The following is a 20,649-nucleotide window of genomic DNA, read 5'->3' on the forward strand; positions in this document are numbered from 1 at the left end:
ACCTCTATGATTTTAGGCAAGTTGCTCTCACTTCTCTGGCGATAAAAAGGTTTGAAACAATCGTTTAAATCCCGGAGAAAACGTAACTTTGTATAGTTTGTTTACATAGGCAGGGTAGCGGTCTCTTATCTTACCTTTTGAATTTAATTTACAAATATATTTAAAGCGAAAAAAATGTGTGCATTGTATTCGTTTGCATTTAATATCACTCACCAGAGTGCACCTGCTGATCGACAAAAGTATGTCACTTTTCAATCTGATTTTAGATTTTTAAACAAACAGATCAGTGTTTGAGGGTCAACAGCTGCTTGTTAACAATCAGTTCTACTTCTACAGGTAAGCTTACGCCCAAGGATTGTGTCTATTGTATACAAATGATTGTAGAAGTAGACACATGTTGAAGTCTGCCGACAATTCGGCAATAACAGCTTACAATATGAATTGGAAACAGTCTTGGCCCCACTGGAGGATCGGTTTATAAACATCTTTTATGGAACTTGTTACGTGCAGAGAAAACGAACAAAAGGGTGAACTCAGCAGTTAACGTTTAAACAAAATTTATTACGAAATAAAACTAATTGCGAAGTCAGGGATAGAGTACAAGCTTTAAAAGTGTACAGACTACTTATCTCAGCTGGGACGGCAAAGCTCCAGTCTCAGAGTTGTAACAGTCAGTCGGATGAATGAACAGTCCTTTGGCTTGCAGGCTTGAAACTGCACAAAGTCCACAGTATAAATCCAGCGTTGACAGTGAAGGTCTTGAAAAGTCTTGAGAATGACTAGCACTGCTGGAGTTTAGTAACACACAAGAGACACGATCCCAAAAGTCTGACTGGAAGCTGTGCACGTCCCTTTTATAAAGGCATGTAAGAACAATCTAGAACTTTTATTGACATGCTAATTACTGTTCTAAAATTATCTCCCTTACACAACTAATCAACTTTCCAGAACATTCCAAACATGACTAATTGAATTCAAGGTTGTGAGGTCATCAAGGGCAGTGACCTTGAGAATGTTCTAGACTAATTGAACTCAGGTCATGATGAGTGTGGGGGAAATGACCTACATAACACACCCCTCTTCAAAAAAGAAAATTTTTCAAAGAAAAATCTTTCTTTTACAAATGTAATCTTGAAAAGGATTTAAGTACTCAAATTTGTTTTACTCTAAAGTAAAATTTCTTGAAAGTGAACAACAATAAAATTTCTTGAAAGTGAACAACAATAATTTCTAAATACGGAGAGACAGTCTGCAATTAAATTGTCTCTGCCTTTGATATGTCTAATGTCAAGATTAAACTCCTGTAACATTAAACTCCATCTTAGCAATCTCTGATTTTTGCCTTTAAATTTCTGCAGAAAAACAAGAGGGTTGTGATCAATATAAACCACTATTGGCTGATTTGAAGAAGTAACATAAACTTCAAATGCTGTAAAGCTAATATCAAAGATAAACACTCTTTTTCAATTGTAGAGTAGTTTCTCTGGGATTTGTTAAATTTGCGTGAAAAATAGCAAACAGGATGATCTATACCATGACTATCCTCTTGCAATAAAACAGCACCAGCAGCCGTATCACTAGCATCTACAGCTAATTTGAATGGCAAAGTGAAATCTGGTGCAGACAACACTGGGGCACTTTGCAGTATGGCTTAAGTGTATCAAATGCCTGTTGGCATTGCTCTGACCAAACAAACTTTACTTTCTTTTTAAGTAAGTTAGTCAAAGGCTCAGTAATTGTGGAGAAATTTGGACAGAATTTTCTGTAGTAACCAGCCATACCGAGAAAGCGCATCAGTTGTCGTTTGCAGTTTGGTATGGGAAAACTTGAAATGGCACTGATTTTGGCATCAACAGGTTTTACCTCACCCTGTCCTACAGTATGTCCGAGGTAAGTTACCCTCGCCCAACCAAACTCAGATTTGGCAAGGTTGACAGTCAACATTGCTTTACTCAGTCTCTCGAAGAACTTCCGCATGAGCTTGATGTGTTCCTCCCAGGTGTCACTATACAGGACGACGTCGTCAACGTAAGCTGCACACCCGTCTAGCCCGGATATGACGTCGTTGATCATCCGTTGGAACGTTGCCGGAGAGTTCTTCATTCGAATGGCATCACCTTGTACTGGAACAATCCGTCTGGTGTAACAAAGGCGGATATTTCACGAGCACGATCCGTCAGAGGGACTTGCCAAAATCCCTTCAGTAGGTCAAATTTTGTCACATACTTGGCTTTTCCCACTCGGTCGATGCAGTCATCAATCCTCGGGATTGGGAAAGTGTCTGTCTTTGTTAAAGTGTTGACCTTCAAAGTCCGTGCACATACGATAACTGTGGTCTGATTTGGGAACAAGTATGCACGGCGAACTCCAGTTACTTTTACTGGGTTCAATAAAGTCATTGTCCAGCAGGTATTTGACTTCTTCCTGGAGATATTTCGCTTTTGTTGGATTCAGTCTGTATGGATGTTGTTTTACAGGCTTACTGTCCCCAACATCAACGTCGTGATAGATGACGTTTGTCCTCGTTGGAACATCTTGAAACAGGTGTTTATATTCGTGGAGCAGTTCTTTCACCTGTTGTTGTTGTTCTGGCTGGAGGTGTGCCAACTTTGTAGACTCCAGCTTCTCCAGGATTTCTGAGTTCTGAAGCTTGACCGAGCCCAGCTTTGAGTTTAGAGTATTTTCACTCAAGTCAGTTTCAGTATCACTATCTTCATAATGGCTTGAACTGACTGCACTGACAGGCTGAGTTATAGTAGGATTATCCCTATCCAAATATGGCTTAAGCATATTTATGTGACATAGCTGTTTTTGTTTTCGCCTGTCAGGTGTTATTATGATGTAATTTAAATCACTCAATTTCTTATCAATTAGATATGGCCCAAAGTAACGAGCATGGAGTGGTTTGCCAGGAATTGGAAGTAGAACAAGAACCTTTTGACCTGGTTCAAACTTCCGTTTTGAGGTGCTTTTATCATATTTGGTTTTCATTGACTGCTGAGATGACTCAAGATTTTCTCTGGCTAATTCACATGCTTTAGAGAGTTTTGTACGAAAATCTGAGACATATTGCAAAATATTCAGACAATCATCATCGTCTGATAGGAATTTCTCTTTAACGAGCTTAAGTGGGCCACGGACTGTATGTCCAAATACAAGCTCAAATGGGCTAAAACCAAGAGACTCTTGAATTGACTCTCTAACAGCAAAGAGCAAAAAATGAATTCCTTCATCCCACTGCTTCTCTGTGTCAAAACAGTAGGTCCTAATCATGTTTTTCAAAGTTTGATGAAATCGCTCAAGAGCACCCTGACTTTCTGGATGATAGGCGGATGACCTATACTGTTTAATGCCTAGCTGATCCATTACTTGTTGAAAAATACCAGACATAAAGTTGGAGCCTTGATCGGACTGGACACATTTAGGGAGGCCGAATAAAGTGAAAAATTTGACTAAAGCTCTCACTATAGTCTTTGTCTTTATATTTCTCAGTGGTATGGCTTTGGGGAACCGAGTTGATGTACACATAATTGTCAACATGTACTCATTTCCTGATCTTGTTTTTGGTAGGGGCCCAACACAGTCTATTAGTATCCTACTAAATGGTTCTTGAAATGCAGGAATTGGCTGTAAAGGGGCCTTTGGAATAGTCTGATTTGGCTTTCCTACCATTTGACATGTGTGACAAGTTTTACAGAAATGTGCTACATCCTGCCTGAGATTAGGCCAATAAAAGTGACTGAGAATTTTATGATAAGTTTTCCTGACTCCTAAGTGACCAGCCCAGGGCGTTTCATGGGCCAGGCGCAATATTTCAGCACGGTAGGGCTTTGGAACCACAATTTGATGTTTTATAGCCCAATCGTCATCAACCAAGACATCTGGAGGTCTCCATTTACGCATGAGAATACCAGATTTTGTATAATAGGAAACAGAGCTATCTGAAGTTTTACCTTCATCATCTACCCTGTCAAACAAAGACAAAATATCTGGGTCTTTGTGTTGTTCTGCAATGAGATTTGATCTAGAAAATGTCTGACTTTGGTCAGCAGAAGTTTTACTGGAAGTTTCAAATCCACGAGGGATAACGGAATGATCCGTGTCAAACACCTGACTGAGAAAGGTGTCATTTAAGTCAACATCTGTGACATTATTTTTGAGAGTATTTGATTCTCGGAAGTTTTCTTTGACATGGCTCGAGTAATAGCACATGAAGGAAATAAATCGGGTATCTCTTGTTCAATTGGCTCTGGATCCTGATCTAAAGTAGGATTATCAGTCACAAGTGGATTAGTAATGACCTTGTCCCCAGCAAGGTCGTTTCCAAGAAGAAGGTGAATCCCTTCAAAAGGCAAAAAAGGCCTAATACCTAAAGCCACAGGTCCAGAAACAAAGTCCGAAGACAAATAGACATTATGGAGAGGAACAGGAATGTAGTCATTACAATCTACCCCCTTAATAAGAACTTTAGAACCTGAAAATGACTTTTCAGAAAACGGCAGGGTATCTGCCAACAAAAGAGACTGGGAAGCCCGGTATCTCTTAAAATTTTGACAGGGGTAGCGGAAGAGAAATCACTAGAAAGTGATATAAAACCATTATGAATAAATGGCTCGAAAATACCCATAATGCTATCCTGAGAAGAATTGACCTTGACCTCATTAATTGGGGATAAGAGGGGTTTAACCTCAGAAAATGTGTTGCACACATTATTAGACTCTAATTGAGTTGATGAAGAAATAAAGCCGGTTGGCTTAGATCCACTTTGACCACTTTGACCTTCACGTTTTCTTTTCAATTTGAAACAATCTGACATTAAATGGCCGTCTTTCTTACAATAATTACAAGAAAGTGTACCGAACTGTTTGTCAGAAGGAGATTGAGACTTGGGATCTGATGATGTGTGAGTGTTACTTAAATTTTGTGAACTGTTGTCATTTGATTTCCTACTTCCTTTGAGAAATTCTTGGATGAAAAGGAGGAGTTAAATTTACCTGCATTGTTTCTGTAGGAAAAGGACTGGGATGGTTTGCTGAGAAATGAAGATTGTGTGTCAATGAATAATCATCGGCCAAACGTGCAGCAACCTCCAATGTATCTGCCTTTTGTTCATTGATAAACGTTTTGATGTCACTCCGGATGCACCTTTTGAATTCCTCAATCAAAACAAGTTGTCGTAATTTGTCATAATTCTGACTGACCTTTTCAGAAGAACACCAACGATCAAACAGTTGTTCTTTTGTTCGAGCAAATTCAACATAAGTTTGATCTTTCACCTTCTCACAATCCCTAAATTTCTGACGGTAAGCTTCAGGCACCAACTCATAGCCCTTGAGAATTAATTCCTTCACAGAATCATAATCTGAAGCCTGCTCTACTGACAACTGAATGTAAATTTCTCTGGCTTTACCCACCAAAGCACTCTGCAAAAGCATAGACCAGGACTCCTTAGGCCAATTCAGACTCTGAGCAATTTTCTCAAAAGGAGGAAATATTTATCAACATCCTTTTCTTGGAAAGGGGGAACTAACCTGAAATGCTTAGTGATGTCAAACTTGTCTGAAGGGAAGAATTTTCCTGACTGTCCAAGCTCTAAACGTCTCATTTCTAACTGTAGTCGATGTTCTTCCAATTCTCTCTCCTTTTCTCTCTGTCTTTCTTCCATTTGTAATTCTTTCTCTCTCATTTGTAATTCTAGTTTCTTGATCTCCAAATTTGTCTGCATTTCTAATTCTAATTTTCTTAGTTCAAAGGTAGACTCGGGCTCATAATCTTTCAGGGTGGATTCCTCAAATTGGCCTAAATCAACTAGATGTTTGGCAATACGGTACTGTATTTCCCTCTTGCGCATAGATCTTTTGACTTCTACTTTAAGGAAATTGGCCAGTGTTATGAGGTTGTCTTTTCTGAGGGAATTAAATGTGTCCTGATCAAGGTCATCCATAAATTCGTCTGGTTTAAATTCCGCCATGATTAAATTTCGCTGAGTTCACAGTATACAGTAGTTTTGAAAAGGCTGTCAAAATGTTGTCAAACGGCTCAAAATATTCGTCTCCCGGACGAGCCCCCAATTTTGTTACGTGCAGAGAAAACGAACAAAGGGTGAACTCAGCAAATAACGTTTAAACAGAATTTATTACAAAAATAAAACTAATTGCTAAGTCAGGGATAGAGTACAAGCTTTAAAAGTGTACAGACTACTTATCTCAGCTGGGACGGCAAAGCTCCAGTCTCAGAGTTGTAACAGTCAGTCGGATGAATGAACAGTCCTTTGGCTTGCAGGCTTGAAACTGCACAAAGTCCACAGTATAAATCCAGCGTTGACAGTGAAGGTCTTGAAAAGTCTTGAGAATGACTACTGCTGGAGTTTAGTAACACACAAGAGACACGATCCCAAAAGTCTGACTGGAAGCTGTGCACGTCCCTTTTATAAAGGCATGTAAGAACAATCTAGAACTTTTATTGACATGCTAATTACTGTTCTAAAATTATCTCCCTTACACAACTAATCAACTTTCCAGAACATTCCAAACATGACTAATTGAATTCAAGGTTGTGAGGTCATCAAGGGCAGTGACCTTGAGAATGTTCTAGACTAATTGAACTCAGGTCATGATGAGTGTGGGGGAAATGACCTACATAACAAACTGAACGTTTTAAAATCTTAAATACGTGTATTTACGGGTGGTAAATTTTTACCAAAGCCACAACATTAATGTATTGTGGCTCCGAAAATGAGTATCTATGGTCATGCTCTACATTGGACGATAAGTTATGTCAGGATGGAAACATTGATATCATTTACAACTAGGACCGGCATGCAATGTGGTTGAATGTATCGAATAAAAGTATAATGACGACCTTGTATTGACCATTCATCGAACATATTGCACTTTTTTAAATGCCCGCTGATAAGGTATCTCAATGTAAATAAAAGAAACAAAATTAGCAAGAAAGGAAATTAAAGCGGCATAATAATCGGAGAACAACACTTAGGTTCCTCCGATTTGTACGAGAAACAAGTTTACGCAAAGGAAATTCCATCTTGCATTCCAAGTTTAAACACAAATGGCTTGCTCTAGTCTGCTCATCGATTTAGACGGAGTGGAAAATTTTAGGACAGACAGTCTGAAAACCTTGTTAATGACAGTAAAATCGAACAATGGAACAGAATCAATTAGCTTTACAAGATTTTACCTGTGTGCACATTTTGTGTTGTCTACATTTAATAATAGTATGAATATCTGCTACAGGTACGTGTAGTATGAATAAACAACCTTGGATGTTCGTTAAACCAACTGGATGTTCGTTAAACCATTTTCAGTTTGTTTCTTCATTATTTTTACCAGTTAAATGCGAAATATTTTATTGGTGATTGGTGGATATAAAATGAAAAAAGGGGTCAGTATCAATACTTTTATGAGGAAATGGGCTTTCAAGGGGGATTCCACTGTTGTGTGTTGACGGCGGTCGAAGGTTCATATTTGTACGTCGTAGTGACACTATTATCAATAGAAAATCCTTATTTTCACCGTTTTTCTTTTCCTCGAACTGTTGGTCTGCAGCGTTACCCCCTCTCCCCAAAGTTTCAAACTTGTTTGCGTATGTGTTGATTCGGAGAATCGTGTCACGGCGCATGGCCATTGATAGCTACTGTAGTTAAACATTACGAGTACTTTGGCCACAAGGGGCTTGAGGTCCCAGAACAACTTGGATGTAAGCCAGATTAACATAATTCAGTTTTCCGAGTATTTAAGGACGGCCAAAAGCATAAACCCTCAGTCAAACAAACATACCGTCCAAAGTTTCTCACTTCGCTCCCTGTAAAACAGAGACGGTTGAAGAGCACGCCGAAGACGATCGACGGAGATTGGTTGCAGACCTGAATGCGTTCAGTCGGCTTTCATTCCCACCGATGAGAGGTATCTGGGGTTTGATAATATTGTTTATCGACCATAAATATGCACAACGAAAAGCGGGCAACTAGATTCTCATCCGGAGCGTTGATTCTGGTTCTTCTTCAAGTTCTTTTCCTTATTTTCTACGCTCTAATTATCGCTATCGTAAGCGTCTACTTTCAAAGTGAAATTAGCGAATCGAAATCTGCTTGTGAGCAACTGAAGACGGCGCTCAGTAAGGTTGACGAGACAGCGCCATCAACGAGGGGAAATTGCATCTGCAACTCGGAAAACGGACAAGACCATGGCCTTCTTGCCGGTAAAAACATTGACGAGACGTCAGCAAGTCGGAGTTTGTTGAGTTGCTGCATGGCGGATCAGGAAACGCTAGAATCGGTAATTATGTCTTTCGATCGAAAAGTACATCTCGGGTCTTGGCACTGTCTGTGAACGCCTACTAAACTAAGCAGCGCCGGGGGTTTCCAATATTTCCTTGCCCTTTGACACCCATTATAGTTTTGTACCAGGAACTTTGCTCCGGCGTGAGACTCAACAAAACAAGCACCATGGTAAAACTACTGCGGAAGTAAATGGACCAAAATTAACCGTTAGAAAATACAATTTGTGCTATGGATACATGGCAGATCCAATGTAACATGTACATTAATAGGTTGTGGATATTGAAAACACAACAAAAGATTAGAACACCTTTTTCTTTATAATCCAGCTCTTTTACTGCTGAAATTCGGAGGGAAGCGTATTAAGTCGATCTTCGAAGAAAGATCAGCTCCTCTGTGGCACAGTACAGACGTTCAGCCTAGTTTAGACAAGTGTGCCTTTTCCAATATTATCAGCCAGATTGAGAGTTCTATAGTGTATATTTCGTTTACTTTTTCCTTTTCCAAAGTGATGAATTCGTAGTCTTCTTGGTGTTAAAAGCAAACTTCATGAACGATTCCGTTTGTTCGTAGCAAAACCGTGGTTGATAAAGTCAATCTTTTTTAGTTTACTCAAACGCTTGCCCGGTGATCAATGTCAAGTAGTATTGTAAAATATAAGTATACAGTGAGGTTTACCTGCCCTGTTTAGCTGTAAGCACGCCAGTGTGTCTTCGTTCACGTACGCGTATAATAGTTAAGTCATGTAATGAAAGATAATTACATTTTTTACAAATAATTAAAGATATTTTCCGATAAGATAGATCGACGGTTGATCTGATGCGGCCCGATGCAGATATTTCACAAATTGCATTCCATTGCTTTTACTTGGTATAAAAACATATAAAGTGCACTTTTTCAGGAATGGACAAAACTTTGATCAAATGGAGGTAACGCGGAAACCTGTAAATAAACATTCTCGGGGTAAAAAACTTCGTTTGGCATCCATACCTGTGGTAACTCTATGGGGAGAGATAAACTTTTGAATTTCGAAATTAAGTAAGCCGGTGAAATTTTTTCTATAGTAAGAGCTTTAAAATGGCCCCCAAAAATTGTAGAGCAGAAATGAATTGACAAGATTTGAGATTCCGAATGTGTCCACGACAACGTTCTGCCTTAAGTTACACCATGTTTTAAAAGCATCCACCTGAAAAAAGGGCTGGCGCAGACTTTCAAGCAATGTGATTCAATAGTACTGTATTGTTTTCTGAACTACTGTACATTTGTTCTTTAGTCTTCGAATAACTGAATAGGACGGGTTCGCAACGTTCTATGTTTTCTTTATTCATTCAGCTTATTGCAGAGGTTTTCATTGGAGAACGGAGGCGAAACCGGGACAAAGTACGAGGTAATTTGGAAATTTACATGCCGTCGATAATATGTCGATAAGTCGATAATATGTCGATTGAAGTGTTGACACTGTTGATTCTATGCTCATTGTTACTTGACGTAACACCACTATGCATTTTGAGCGATGTAAACATTACCCGACTGAAATATTTTCGGGTTCATGACTGCATCTCAGTAACGCTAATATTTAACAGATTGAACCTGGAGGAAATCAACAAAAATGAGTTCAATAACGGAAGGCTTTTAAAGTTTAAGAGCCCGTAACCAGATAAAGAAATGCATACGAAAAATCAGTATGGTAAAATTATAGAGAAATAAAGCTGACAAGCTGTGATCCCCTGGTAACCATGGATCCGACGCCGTTCTGACCATCTACACTGTAAAAATAGCGGACGCTAGACGCGTCTTTACGCGTTCAAAATGTACATGTCGGTGTTCAAATTTGAACGGCTAGTGTTCATATTGTTAACACTAGTGTTCATAATATTAACAATGATGTTCTAAACCTGAACACTATGTGTTAACAACGATCTCCTTCAAGTGTTCAAAAACTCAGCATCACAGAAATTTTACAATACTGTGAAACAATTAACAGTCTTTTGTGTTTTTTTCTTTACAATGGCTATATTAAATTTACTATTGCTTCACACTCCGGCAAAAGTACACGGATTTTGGTGTAACGAATTTCACACTAGTGAAAAATATTTCCGGCCTACAATTGCTGAAAGCATGTTTTTTCTAAAAAAGGAAGTATACAAAATAATTTTACACGTTTATTACGGGTTGAAAGTTTAAAAATTAGAAAAGAAAATCAGAAAACCACCATGAACGTTTTAATTTTAACATCGGCGTGCAAGGGGCGTTCTACTTCTTAACACTTAGTGTTCAAGTTTGGTGTCTTTTCCTATCCCATGATGCATCAAAACGGAAGTTGCGACATTTTTCTTGTAAGCGCACCCTGAAGTCGTGATCGTGCGGAAGCAAGACCAGAAAGGGTAAGTTTCCTCTCCAAAATAGTAAAAGGTATTCGATTTTTGAAGCATCTATATTATCGTCCTTTGAAATTAATTGTATTGTACCTTTAAATAGCTTAACTACGTGAAAAAACCTTTTTTCTTTCAGTGGCTGCTATACCAACAACTAGCTGTGACTACGCAGTGGTACTTTTGGCCATGGCGTATCGATCGATCTCACTCGGGTCAAGGGTCATCACAATACAACTGTAGTGATAACCCTTGACCTGAGCGCGATCGATACGCCTTGCATAGTACCGCTGCGTAATCACAGCTAACATATGTCTTTTAGTAAACACAATCGCATGTAAAACATCAGTTAAACATCGTAGAGTATACAATGTATTGTTTCAGCATATGAGAGTTTGGCTTTTTAATTTTAATCAATTGATCACAAGAAGCAGCAAATATTTTGTAACAGTTTTGAAGAGAGGCACTGTATATGAAAGTCTCCACTTTTCCTTATAATAATCAGCCCTTGTCTTTCATTTAAAGTTTCATCTCGCCATATTACCTATTGTTGCATTTTTTCAGGATGTAAAAAGTTGGATTTAACTGAAAATCGAAGAGTTGTTATAGAAGCTGGTGGTACAGATAACGAAGAAGATGAGTGTACAGGTAGCTGTCTGGAAACAAGCTTGAGAAACTCAGCTCATCTCTAATGTAGATTTAAACTTCCAAGGGTCAGTAACTGAATTTTGATAAATTTCTGTATTTTTGTTCTGAATTAATCTAAGCTTTGGTAGCATGCTATGATCAACTAAATGTTGCTGGGGAATAAGCTTTCACAGACGTGTAGTCTCCCTTATTTAAATTAAGCTGATATTTCTTGTTAGCTCTTTCAAAATGTGTACATGAAAATCCATACATGCATTTATGAAAGTCATCTGTACACTCAGTCTCATCCATTTGAACACCATCTGACATCTTTGTATTTGCAGGCAGCTTTCAAGACAATATGACAAAATGTTTTTACATAAAAAAATTCAGCCTTGAATGGATGTGAAAGCGACAGACCATTCAGAGTAAAAATGTCCACTCTGAATTACTGATTTTTCTGAAATTTTCACTCTGAATTTTCTGTCACTTTCTGCTTCAATTTTTCATTCCCCCCTTGCATCTGATGAAGGAGACTTCACGTACTTTGAAAGCTTATGCCCTTGTAACATTTAGTTGATCATAGCCTGCTACCAAACCGTAAATTATTTTGTATTGTAGCTCAACACGTCTCTTGTACTTAGCAACTGGTTTTTAGCTTTGCTGTCAGCTAAATAGGTGGATGTGTAGCATTGTCCTCAAATTTGTACTTCCAAAGGTTTTTCTTCAAAACAGCCTGTGCGAATCCTTTAATATTTGGATTACAGGTCCCAAGGGATTACCCTAATCAGATATGTTCAAATTATGATGAAATATGCAAATTTATATTTTTGAGGCTAATTTTGCTATTTTTTGGAAAAAATCTTCTTCTCTTTTACTGACGTCTTCAATATTTTGTAAACATGTCCCTAAAAATGACCATCGTCATATTTGTGCTAGTTGTGATGAAATATTCAAATTTTTATATTTCATGGCAATTTTTGTCATTTTTGGTCAAAAAATCTTTAAAAAAATCGAACAGCTTTGATATTTAGGACATAGATCTCTCTACTGGTAGTCTTTTTCAGATTGTTAAAATTATGCAGAAATTTGCAACTTGTGTGTTTTTTGGCATTAAAGACATTTCAGACATTTTTAAGACAATGGGAATTACCAAAATGTGATATATTCAAGTTATGATGAAATGTTCATTTTTTCATTTTAAGGGTGATTTTTACCATTTTTTAGTAAAACAAAATTGTATAAAAATTAATAGCAGGGTACACCAGAATTTGAAAGGTTTTTACGAATATGTTTTAAATTTCTGAGAGGTATATTTTTGAAATGTCACCCATTTATTTCAGGGTTTATTTAAAGATATTACAAACAAACTAACCTTTTTTTATGAAGGACTTTGTTGGACAAGGAAATAGGTTTTACCCTGCCAAGGACCCACTTCCCCACTTTCTGCATTTTGTGTCTTACTGTGACACTTTGACAACTTGACATGTTGTGTTTACTTTAGTGTGGACAACTATATGCCATGTGCACCAGAGAAGCCTCGACTAACTTCTTTTTTCTTCAAAATTTACTATTGTCCATATAGGAGGAAATGTCTTAAGAAACCATCTTACAAAAATGGAGTATGCATTTCATACATATACGTCTTTTCAAGACAAGAAGTATGCCAAATTTTGAGCTTTTTCAGATGATTTTTGTACGTTTTAAACAAGTATGAACATAAAACGTAATCCACAATATGGTGATTTTTATTGCTTATGTTTTTGATAGGAAGGTGTTAACACTGTTGGTTTTTTTCCTCTGACAAACTTTACATACAAAGTTGCAATGTTTATTTACCCATTTTACAGTAAATTATTGTATTTTACTCTAGAAATGTTTCGTGTATTTTTAGAATAAAATAATTTTACTGGATATCAATGGTCTGTAATGTTATTTCAAGGCTTGAACACCCCCTGAACGCCCAAAATTAAAGCTGTTGAACAAGCGCGCATCATGTTTTCAAGCCTTTAACACACTTATCGTTGAACGGCGTCCATGCGTTCAAAAAGTGTTACAGCCCTTTGAACACATTTCATGTGCAACGTGTGTTCAGATATGGAACACCATGTGTTCAATATAATGTCTGATGAACACATAGCGTTCAAAATCTGCACACGTGTGTTCAAAAATTGAACGTTGGTTGAACACGTAGTGTTAAATTTCTGAACGTCTAGAGGCGTTCAAAAAGTGTTACAAAAAGGCGTTTAATTGGTGTTCTATCCTTTAACACTTAACTTTACAGTGTAGGTATGCAAAATGCACTGTCACAATTTGACCCACTTTAATAATCTCGTCAAATTATGACTTACTTCTGCATTCGAATCCTGCTTACTTCTTACACCGACTCATCTCTTCTATGGGAGCAACCGTTGCTCCCTTTAATTGTCGCATGTTGGTCTATACGCTGAGAAGACCGCTGGAGAGCATTTAAACACTCATTGGCTCAATCACCATACCCGAATTTTAATGTTTAAAGCTTTAAGCGATCCCGGACTGACCTTGGATGGTCAGTCACAGCACCGTTACTTTCAAATGTACCACAGTGCCGCTGTTTAAGTAAATGAAAATTATGTTTCCAAACTTCCCCGCTCTCTAATGCTTCCGTTCATCGAACTACGAGCGACTGTGGTTGCTCCCACAGGAGAGATGCATTCATACGAGCTCGTCAAATTGAAATGCATTTTGCAGAAGTCATAATTTTCACGAGATTATCGAAGAGGATCATATTATGACAGTGTTTGGAGTATGCCTATATAGTCAGAACGCCGTCGATACAACCAAATACTTAATAGGGGCGGGCACAGGTTCCTTAACAACTGCGGTACACTTGGACTTAACAACTAACACTGAGTTGACACTTTGTTAGCCGTATGTATTGTGCTACTTGTTTTCGTTTGGAGAATTTATACACATCAAACAGTTACTTGTCCGTGGTAATTCTGATAAAACTTGTGTCGTATAAGGAATAACTAACTAAACAACTTCTGTCGGAATTTCTTTTCATTAAATCACAGACAGAAATCGCGTGATTCTCGGTCAAGTTGAGAGATTAGTGGAGTCTGTGGTACGACGAAACAGAACCCAGATAACGATTCCTGTCGCGATCCACATGACAGGAACATTCGACTGCTTCAATTCTAGTGAGTATTATTTTCTTTTAGTTGTCTTTGAATTGTGAATATTCTCTTATTTTACAGTTGTCTTCAAATTAGAACATTGTGCAAACTGACGTACAAGACTTACTGACAGACTGGCATCCAAATAATACAAGACGTGCAGTTAAACAGAAAAGTAATTGTAATGAGTTTCTCTAAATAACTGCGCATGTTATAAGAACTCAGTACAGCTCGTGCTTCTTTTGCGTGCATGACGTCAACTGTTCTTAGGAACTACAAAATAATAGCAGTCGGCGAGGCCTGGGGGACGTTGACGTAAAATAACCGCGTCTGCCTATGTTGAAAATGTACTTGAGTCCGAGCTTATTTTAATATTCAAAATATTTCTAGGTTGACAAAAAATTTGCGCCACAAACTGCCCATACAAAAGTTATCAGAATGTAAAAGATAGTTTGTCAAAGAAAAAAAATGTAATTCATACGAAGAATCGCGCCAAAGTTGCAGTAACATTCAGCCAGTGGACTTGGTCACTCTGTGAAGAAACATTTTTTCTGTTTGGCAGAGCTGTCGGTGTTAATAAATATAAATTGTTTTGGCAATGATCGCTATGAGTCTGTGTACGCGTTAGACTTTCAGAGAATATATGATGTTTTCCTTTTCCTCGTATGTCCTGTTCTTGTAAATAGAAACAATTAGCCACTATCAGAAAAAAGTTTACGTGGAAACGAATCGGCAGGAGCTTTTCAACGAAATTCCACAATGTATGTTTTTGTTTGCTGGACCTGTAATGTACATGATTGTGCAACTCAATTGTTTCGAGACAATGGCGCCGAGCGCAGCGTTTTACAAACACCAAAACGAAAGTTTCGTGCAAACCTGAAAATACCCTAGTAGCGTCAGCGTTTTTGAATTCATAAATCGTAAATAATAAATGGTAAATCATTCCAATGTATGGTGGTAAATACTGGGTACTGAATGATATATGAAGATAAAGAAAAGAAGAGGACGATAGTCTCCATTCAATTCACGACCACTCGCCGCGATCAAAAAAAGGCTCTCCGAGTTTCTTTGTGCAAGTGTGCTGCTTCAGTTCCCTTTGAATCCATCGATCGAAAGTAAAAGAAAGCCTGTAAAATGATTTTTCAGACGAATACAAATAACCCTTCAAAACCACCGATCGACCAAAATCCCCACAAATGTCACGTGCTCATAATCAAATAAAACTCTTGTTTCCTGATTGTCACAATAACATTTTTTTCGAGTATGCTACACCCACTAATTTTGTCTCAAATGTAGTGTCGTGAGGAACAATCTCGGCTGTCAATACAGCGTAAATTCCGTATCTGATAATGAGAGCCTCAGGACGTCGTGTGCGATACGGTGAATGCTTTGACAAACAGTGATGCCTGTGCCTGCCACTCGACATTCAAAGTTTTACTAGTGAGTAACGTTCACGACGATGTGCCGAAACTCTCATCCAGCGCTGACATAGGTCTTCTTTTCGGTTGATATGTGACCTACATATAGGATAAAACCCGGATACGATGGTATTAAGTCTTATGTTACGGATATTGTCGACGGCGAAGACCGAGACATTTTATCATAGGGGAGGACTTTATATAAAACCTTATTGTTTTATGAAAAAGCTCTAGGCCTTTGTATAAAAAGCAAAAGCCTTGTTATGGATTTCTATAACGTGTAATACGCCACTTTCTTGCGTTGTAAATAAAGCATTTCGTAAACTCACTTCGTGTGTCTTTTAGACTTTACCCCACTATTCTCCTGTGCTTCAATGCCCTCCCCACTATTTCGATTCACAGTATGATCGCCACGAAGTGTCTGATCATGAATAGAGATTTCCGAATGGGGCATTCTGATTGGTCCATTGCTGCACCCTTTAGTTTTTAATATGAATTTAAGAATAGAACTCTTGTCATCACGAAAAATGCTTGTAATGTGTAAATATTCGATACCAACCATATGATAAATACATGATGAAACACGCGATGATATTTTGGATGACAAAAGTTGACATTTTTCAAGTTGAACCCTGTAAATGGTATCAGTTCCGTTCTTGTGCAGTGTCTGTCATTGGTGATTTAACATTGAGATATCGGATCACGGGATGTTATCGGTATCATAGAAAAGCAGTATTATTGGCCTCAATTTCAACTTAGGCGTATACGTTCATAACACTGAACTGTTCACGTCCATGCATCCTTTGACTCTAACCTATTTCATGAGTTGAAAAATACCGGGATAACCACGTACCATGCATTATCAACTTCCCCAACCCTGTCGTGTTTTGCATAGTCAGACATGTTAAGTTCAGGAAGAGAACATGCAGCACGCGTGAACGAGAACAGGTGCAGGCCGCTCATGATATCATCACATGCGCTATCCATTGAGGAAGCAGTACCGACTTACAGACAGGGTATCGCGCGACCGTCGAGTCTAAACAGATGACATGCTATTCGGTGGTGAAATTTTCGTACACTAATTAGACGTAGTATCATGTTTCCGATACGTAGATACGAACAAAATCTGAGGAATTTTTAATATCGAAAATTGTTAGTACCCAGCAAATCATTTCTAAGCCTGTTACCGGATCGTAATCAAAACAACGTCAATACGGAAACGACCTGGCCCATAAAACAAATTGCATTTACGGTAGTTAATATGCTGAATATGTCGTGTTTGTACTCTACATTTGGTTTGGTGTGAGACCTCATTGCGGAAAAGGAGGTACCGGGACTATAGTTATTGCATTGGATTTCGCGGTACTGTAAAGTAATGTTTGATAATAGAATTCGACGAAACGGACATGTTTTTATCTCCCGCCATTCTTGTGAACATGTTTATTATGTTAGCCTTTAGAGGCATAGCGAAGCAGCTGCCTTCAAGATATCTAAACATTTACAGAGAGAGAGAGAGAGAGAGAGGAGAGAGAGAGAGAGAGAGAGAGAGAGAGAGAGAGAGAGATAGAGAGAGAGAGATAGAGAGAGAGAGAGAGAGAGAGAGAGAGAGTGCTATTGTTGAGATAGAGAGACCATAACTATAAGCCAAAAACTTATAAATGAAACGTTAACCCTACAATAATTTCAAACAAACAACGCATGTGGCGGGCATACTTAGCGGCGGAATGGTCCAATAATTGAATAGTGGCAAGTAAATGATTGAGGGAACGATAAAATGAATCTGAGAGTAGATATCAAAACTAAATGGTTTTTAGATTCTAAACAATCTCCCTCATTCCAGATGAACCGATTGGCGCCATGTTCAAAGTTGGCCAGTGGAGCTCTGCTAATGGAATTTCCTTCGACGAAAACGTTTACAGCGATGGCTATCACATAGTGGTTCCAAAATCCGGAATCTATAACGTCTATTCACAGGTATGTGTATCAGATGCATCGTCTTCACGATGGAAGATTGCAGGCTTCTTACTTTGGTGTCACACATTTGAAAATTATCCTATGCACACATATGTGTTTATGTTTGTTTATAAGCCAAAGGAAAAACAATGTGTGGTTCCGATAACCTGACCTACCCTACTTTTTTGCCTGCCGACCCTAAACTGTTTAGAGCTACGTAAACACGGAAGTAAAAAAAGAAAGAAAAAACCCGTCAAATCACGTGTTCGTTACCTGGCATTTGATTTTTGCTTGAACGAGGACGTCTTATATGTTTTTATCCATTTTACATGTATGATACGTTTTTTCTAAAAATGTTATGGCCAGTGTTTGATCGTCCTGAATCCCTGAAAAATGTATATATTGAAAGACAAAAACATTTTAGAAAAAAATCCCTTCCGACCTTCCGACCTACCTACCTACCCTATTTTTGAAAACCATGTTATCGGAACAGCACAATTTATTTATTTTTTGGCTCTTATGAAAGAGACGCAAAGATGTGATGCCTGCTTCATTCAGGACAATTAAGATTTACAAGTTTTGAGGTGTACTTCATAATTGTTCAATTCTGAGGCTTTAACAACAATACTGACTTTGAATTTTCATCAAAATGGCGAGTATTTAGTTCAGCACATGCGTTCTTAGTTGACTGTAACAGTTGTGTGTATTAAAAACACCGTTAAGAGATATTTGAAGGGTTTGAATATATTTTCGATGCAATTCGGTCAAGTTAAAGTTTATGATTTCAATCAAAGTGGATGTTATCATAGCACAACAATATTCACTAAATTTGTTTGTTAAATTCTTATCGGGTTTGATTGCAGGTCGGTTTTCAAGACCAAGGAATGGGAGATGATGCAGAATTTAGGGAATATCTCCACTACACGGTGTTAAGTATGTGAACGTCACGTGAAAATTGTCCTTTGACCGTGCAACTTCGTCACTGATCAGCTGCCTGCTTACATTTATCAAAGCTGGGCCAAATTTAACGTAAAATTAAAAGAGTATGGCATTACAGAAATAATTCCTAACCAAATCAAGTGCAATTTTAACTATACGGTTCTCACTACAGTGTTTAGATCGCCCCTATAGGCGGTAACGGTTTTTAAAAATATAATATGAACTCTCAGGGGAGGCCATAATCTGGCCTATGTTAGGTCAGGTCTTAGGGGTTTGTTCAGAGCCGACCCAAATTTTAGACCGAGCTAAACTATGTGTGTAAATGGTTTATACCAGTCTTGGGGCCAGTTTATGTCCCAGTGACTGGCGTGTACGCTTTCCTTGTAGAGTCACAATATTAGGCAAAGCTTAAAGACTGCCTTGGGCCCCTGTTTTATCTTAGCAAATGTCAAGCCGACAGGACGAGTTTTTCAATTAAATTACGTAATTATTTTTTCCTTCCTTCCCTTGTTCATTCATTCATTCATTCATTCATTCATTCATTCATTCTTCATTCATTCATTCATTCATTCATCATTCATTCATATATTTAGTCATTTATTGTCGTTGTTTACACAATTCTTTGAATGTGCGATGCAATTTAAATAGGTTAATTCTTTTTCACCATTATTGTGTACAGAAATAACAAACATAAACCCCTTTCAAGAATTATCAGACGAGTATAAAAACACAAGTTTTGAGAAGGAATGAATCAAGCACAAGGCCGCCTTCTAATTAAAATCGCGATATTCTTTTTTATAGTAAGTACCAGCTATTCATCAAAACATATCGACCTGATGAAAAGTGTTCGTATCCGAGATGGCACCTACGAGTCTCTGAGTAGTTTCCACTCCGGACTGTTCAAACTTAAAGAGGGAGACAAGATCTACATGAAAGTGTATCTACCGAGCAGTGAGGTTCAGTTGGACTGCCGACAGGAATCGACCTACATTGGAATGTATCTCGTCAGTGATGAACAGCGTGTATGAGAGTTAAAGTTCTGTTTAAATGCCAGCCAAGTAATCGTATTACAAGACACAATGTGTGGATGACAGTAACGATGGATGCGTACTAATGTAAAATCCAGTAACACTAAATGCCGATCAACTATTGACAGTACACAGCTAAATTGCCATCGCAGTTTCACAAAATTGCAAATCTTCTTGCAAAAATTTGAGTACATGCATACAGAAAGAAAACTATTTTTGTATAGTAAATAAATTACAGTATTTTGTATCTACAAGTACATGGTTTTGTACTCACTCGACGCTGTTAATAAATAAAATACAAGCTTATGGCTTCTATTGTAATTATTGCATGTGTTCACATTTTTGCTCCGTATCTGCACATACATACATACATACATACATACATACATACATACATACATACATACATACATACATACATACATACACACATCGCACATATATTAAACTTCAAACTTTATGAAGAAATACAACTTATATCTTTGGTTGATATAAAATTGACTTTTCGAAAATGCCTAACTACGAAGAAAATTAAAAATAAGACTTTGAATTTCAGAATATATGTCGTGTACACATCTCGGAATAGGGATATTTACACTCGTAAACACAGGAAAATTAATCAAGTAAAAAGGGAGAAAAATTGTCAAGGAAGGCAAGGTAAAGCCATAGGTGCAAATATATTTCAAATTTGGATAACCATTCCACTGAAATAGTGTAATTTCATCTAAAAGTACCAATTTTTTTAGACCCTATCACAATGTCCTAATTCTTGTATCTACCTCCCTCTGGCATGCTGTCCTTCCTTCAGACTGCTGTCTCTTTCCCTTTCATTCACATTACCATACAGATACAAGACCG

At 37.9% G+C, this 20,649-nt stretch overlaps 1 protein-coding gene across 1 annotated transcript; it reads left to right on the forward strand.

Annotated features, from left to right (window-relative positions):
* Nucleotides 1–7,704: 7,704 nt before the first annotated feature.
* LOC139135512 (tumor necrosis factor ligand superfamily member 10-like) lies at nt 7,705–20,118 on the forward strand. The gene is made up of 6 exons (XM_070702924.1): nt 7,705–8,294; nt 9,629–9,683; nt 14,352–14,477; nt 17,712–17,845; nt 18,688–18,757; nt 19,565–20,118. Exons 1-6 carry the CDS (start codon nt 7,962–7,964, stop codon nt 19,789–19,791), a joined length of 945 nt encoding a protein of 314 aa, XP_070559025.1. The 5' UTR covers nt 7,705–7,961; the 3' UTR covers nt 19,792–20,118.
* Nucleotides 20,119–20,649: the final 531 nt, after the last annotated feature.

Source organism: Ptychodera flava, chromosome 1 (genome assembly GCF_041260155.1).
Source record: "Ptychodera flava strain L36383 chromosome 1, AS_Pfla_20210202, whole genome shotgun sequence".
NCBI lineage: Eukaryota > Metazoa > Hemichordata > Enteropneusta > Ptychoderidae > Ptychodera > Ptychodera flava.

Excerpts from the sequence above, each read along its gene's own strand:
- LOC139135512 (XM_070702924.1), top strand. The coding sequence starts at position 7,962 with ATGCACAACGAAAAGCGGGCAACTAGATTCTCATCCGGAGCGTTGATT. Across the intron at positions 8,295-9,628 it reads ATCAGGAAACGCTAGAATCG|CTTATTGCAGAGGTTTTCAT; the intron begins GTAATTATGTCT and ends TTATTCATTCAG. Across the intron at positions 17,846-18,687 it reads TCTATAACGTCTATTCACAG|GTCGGTTTTCAAGACCAAGG; the intron begins GTATGTGTATCA and ends GTTTGATTGCAG.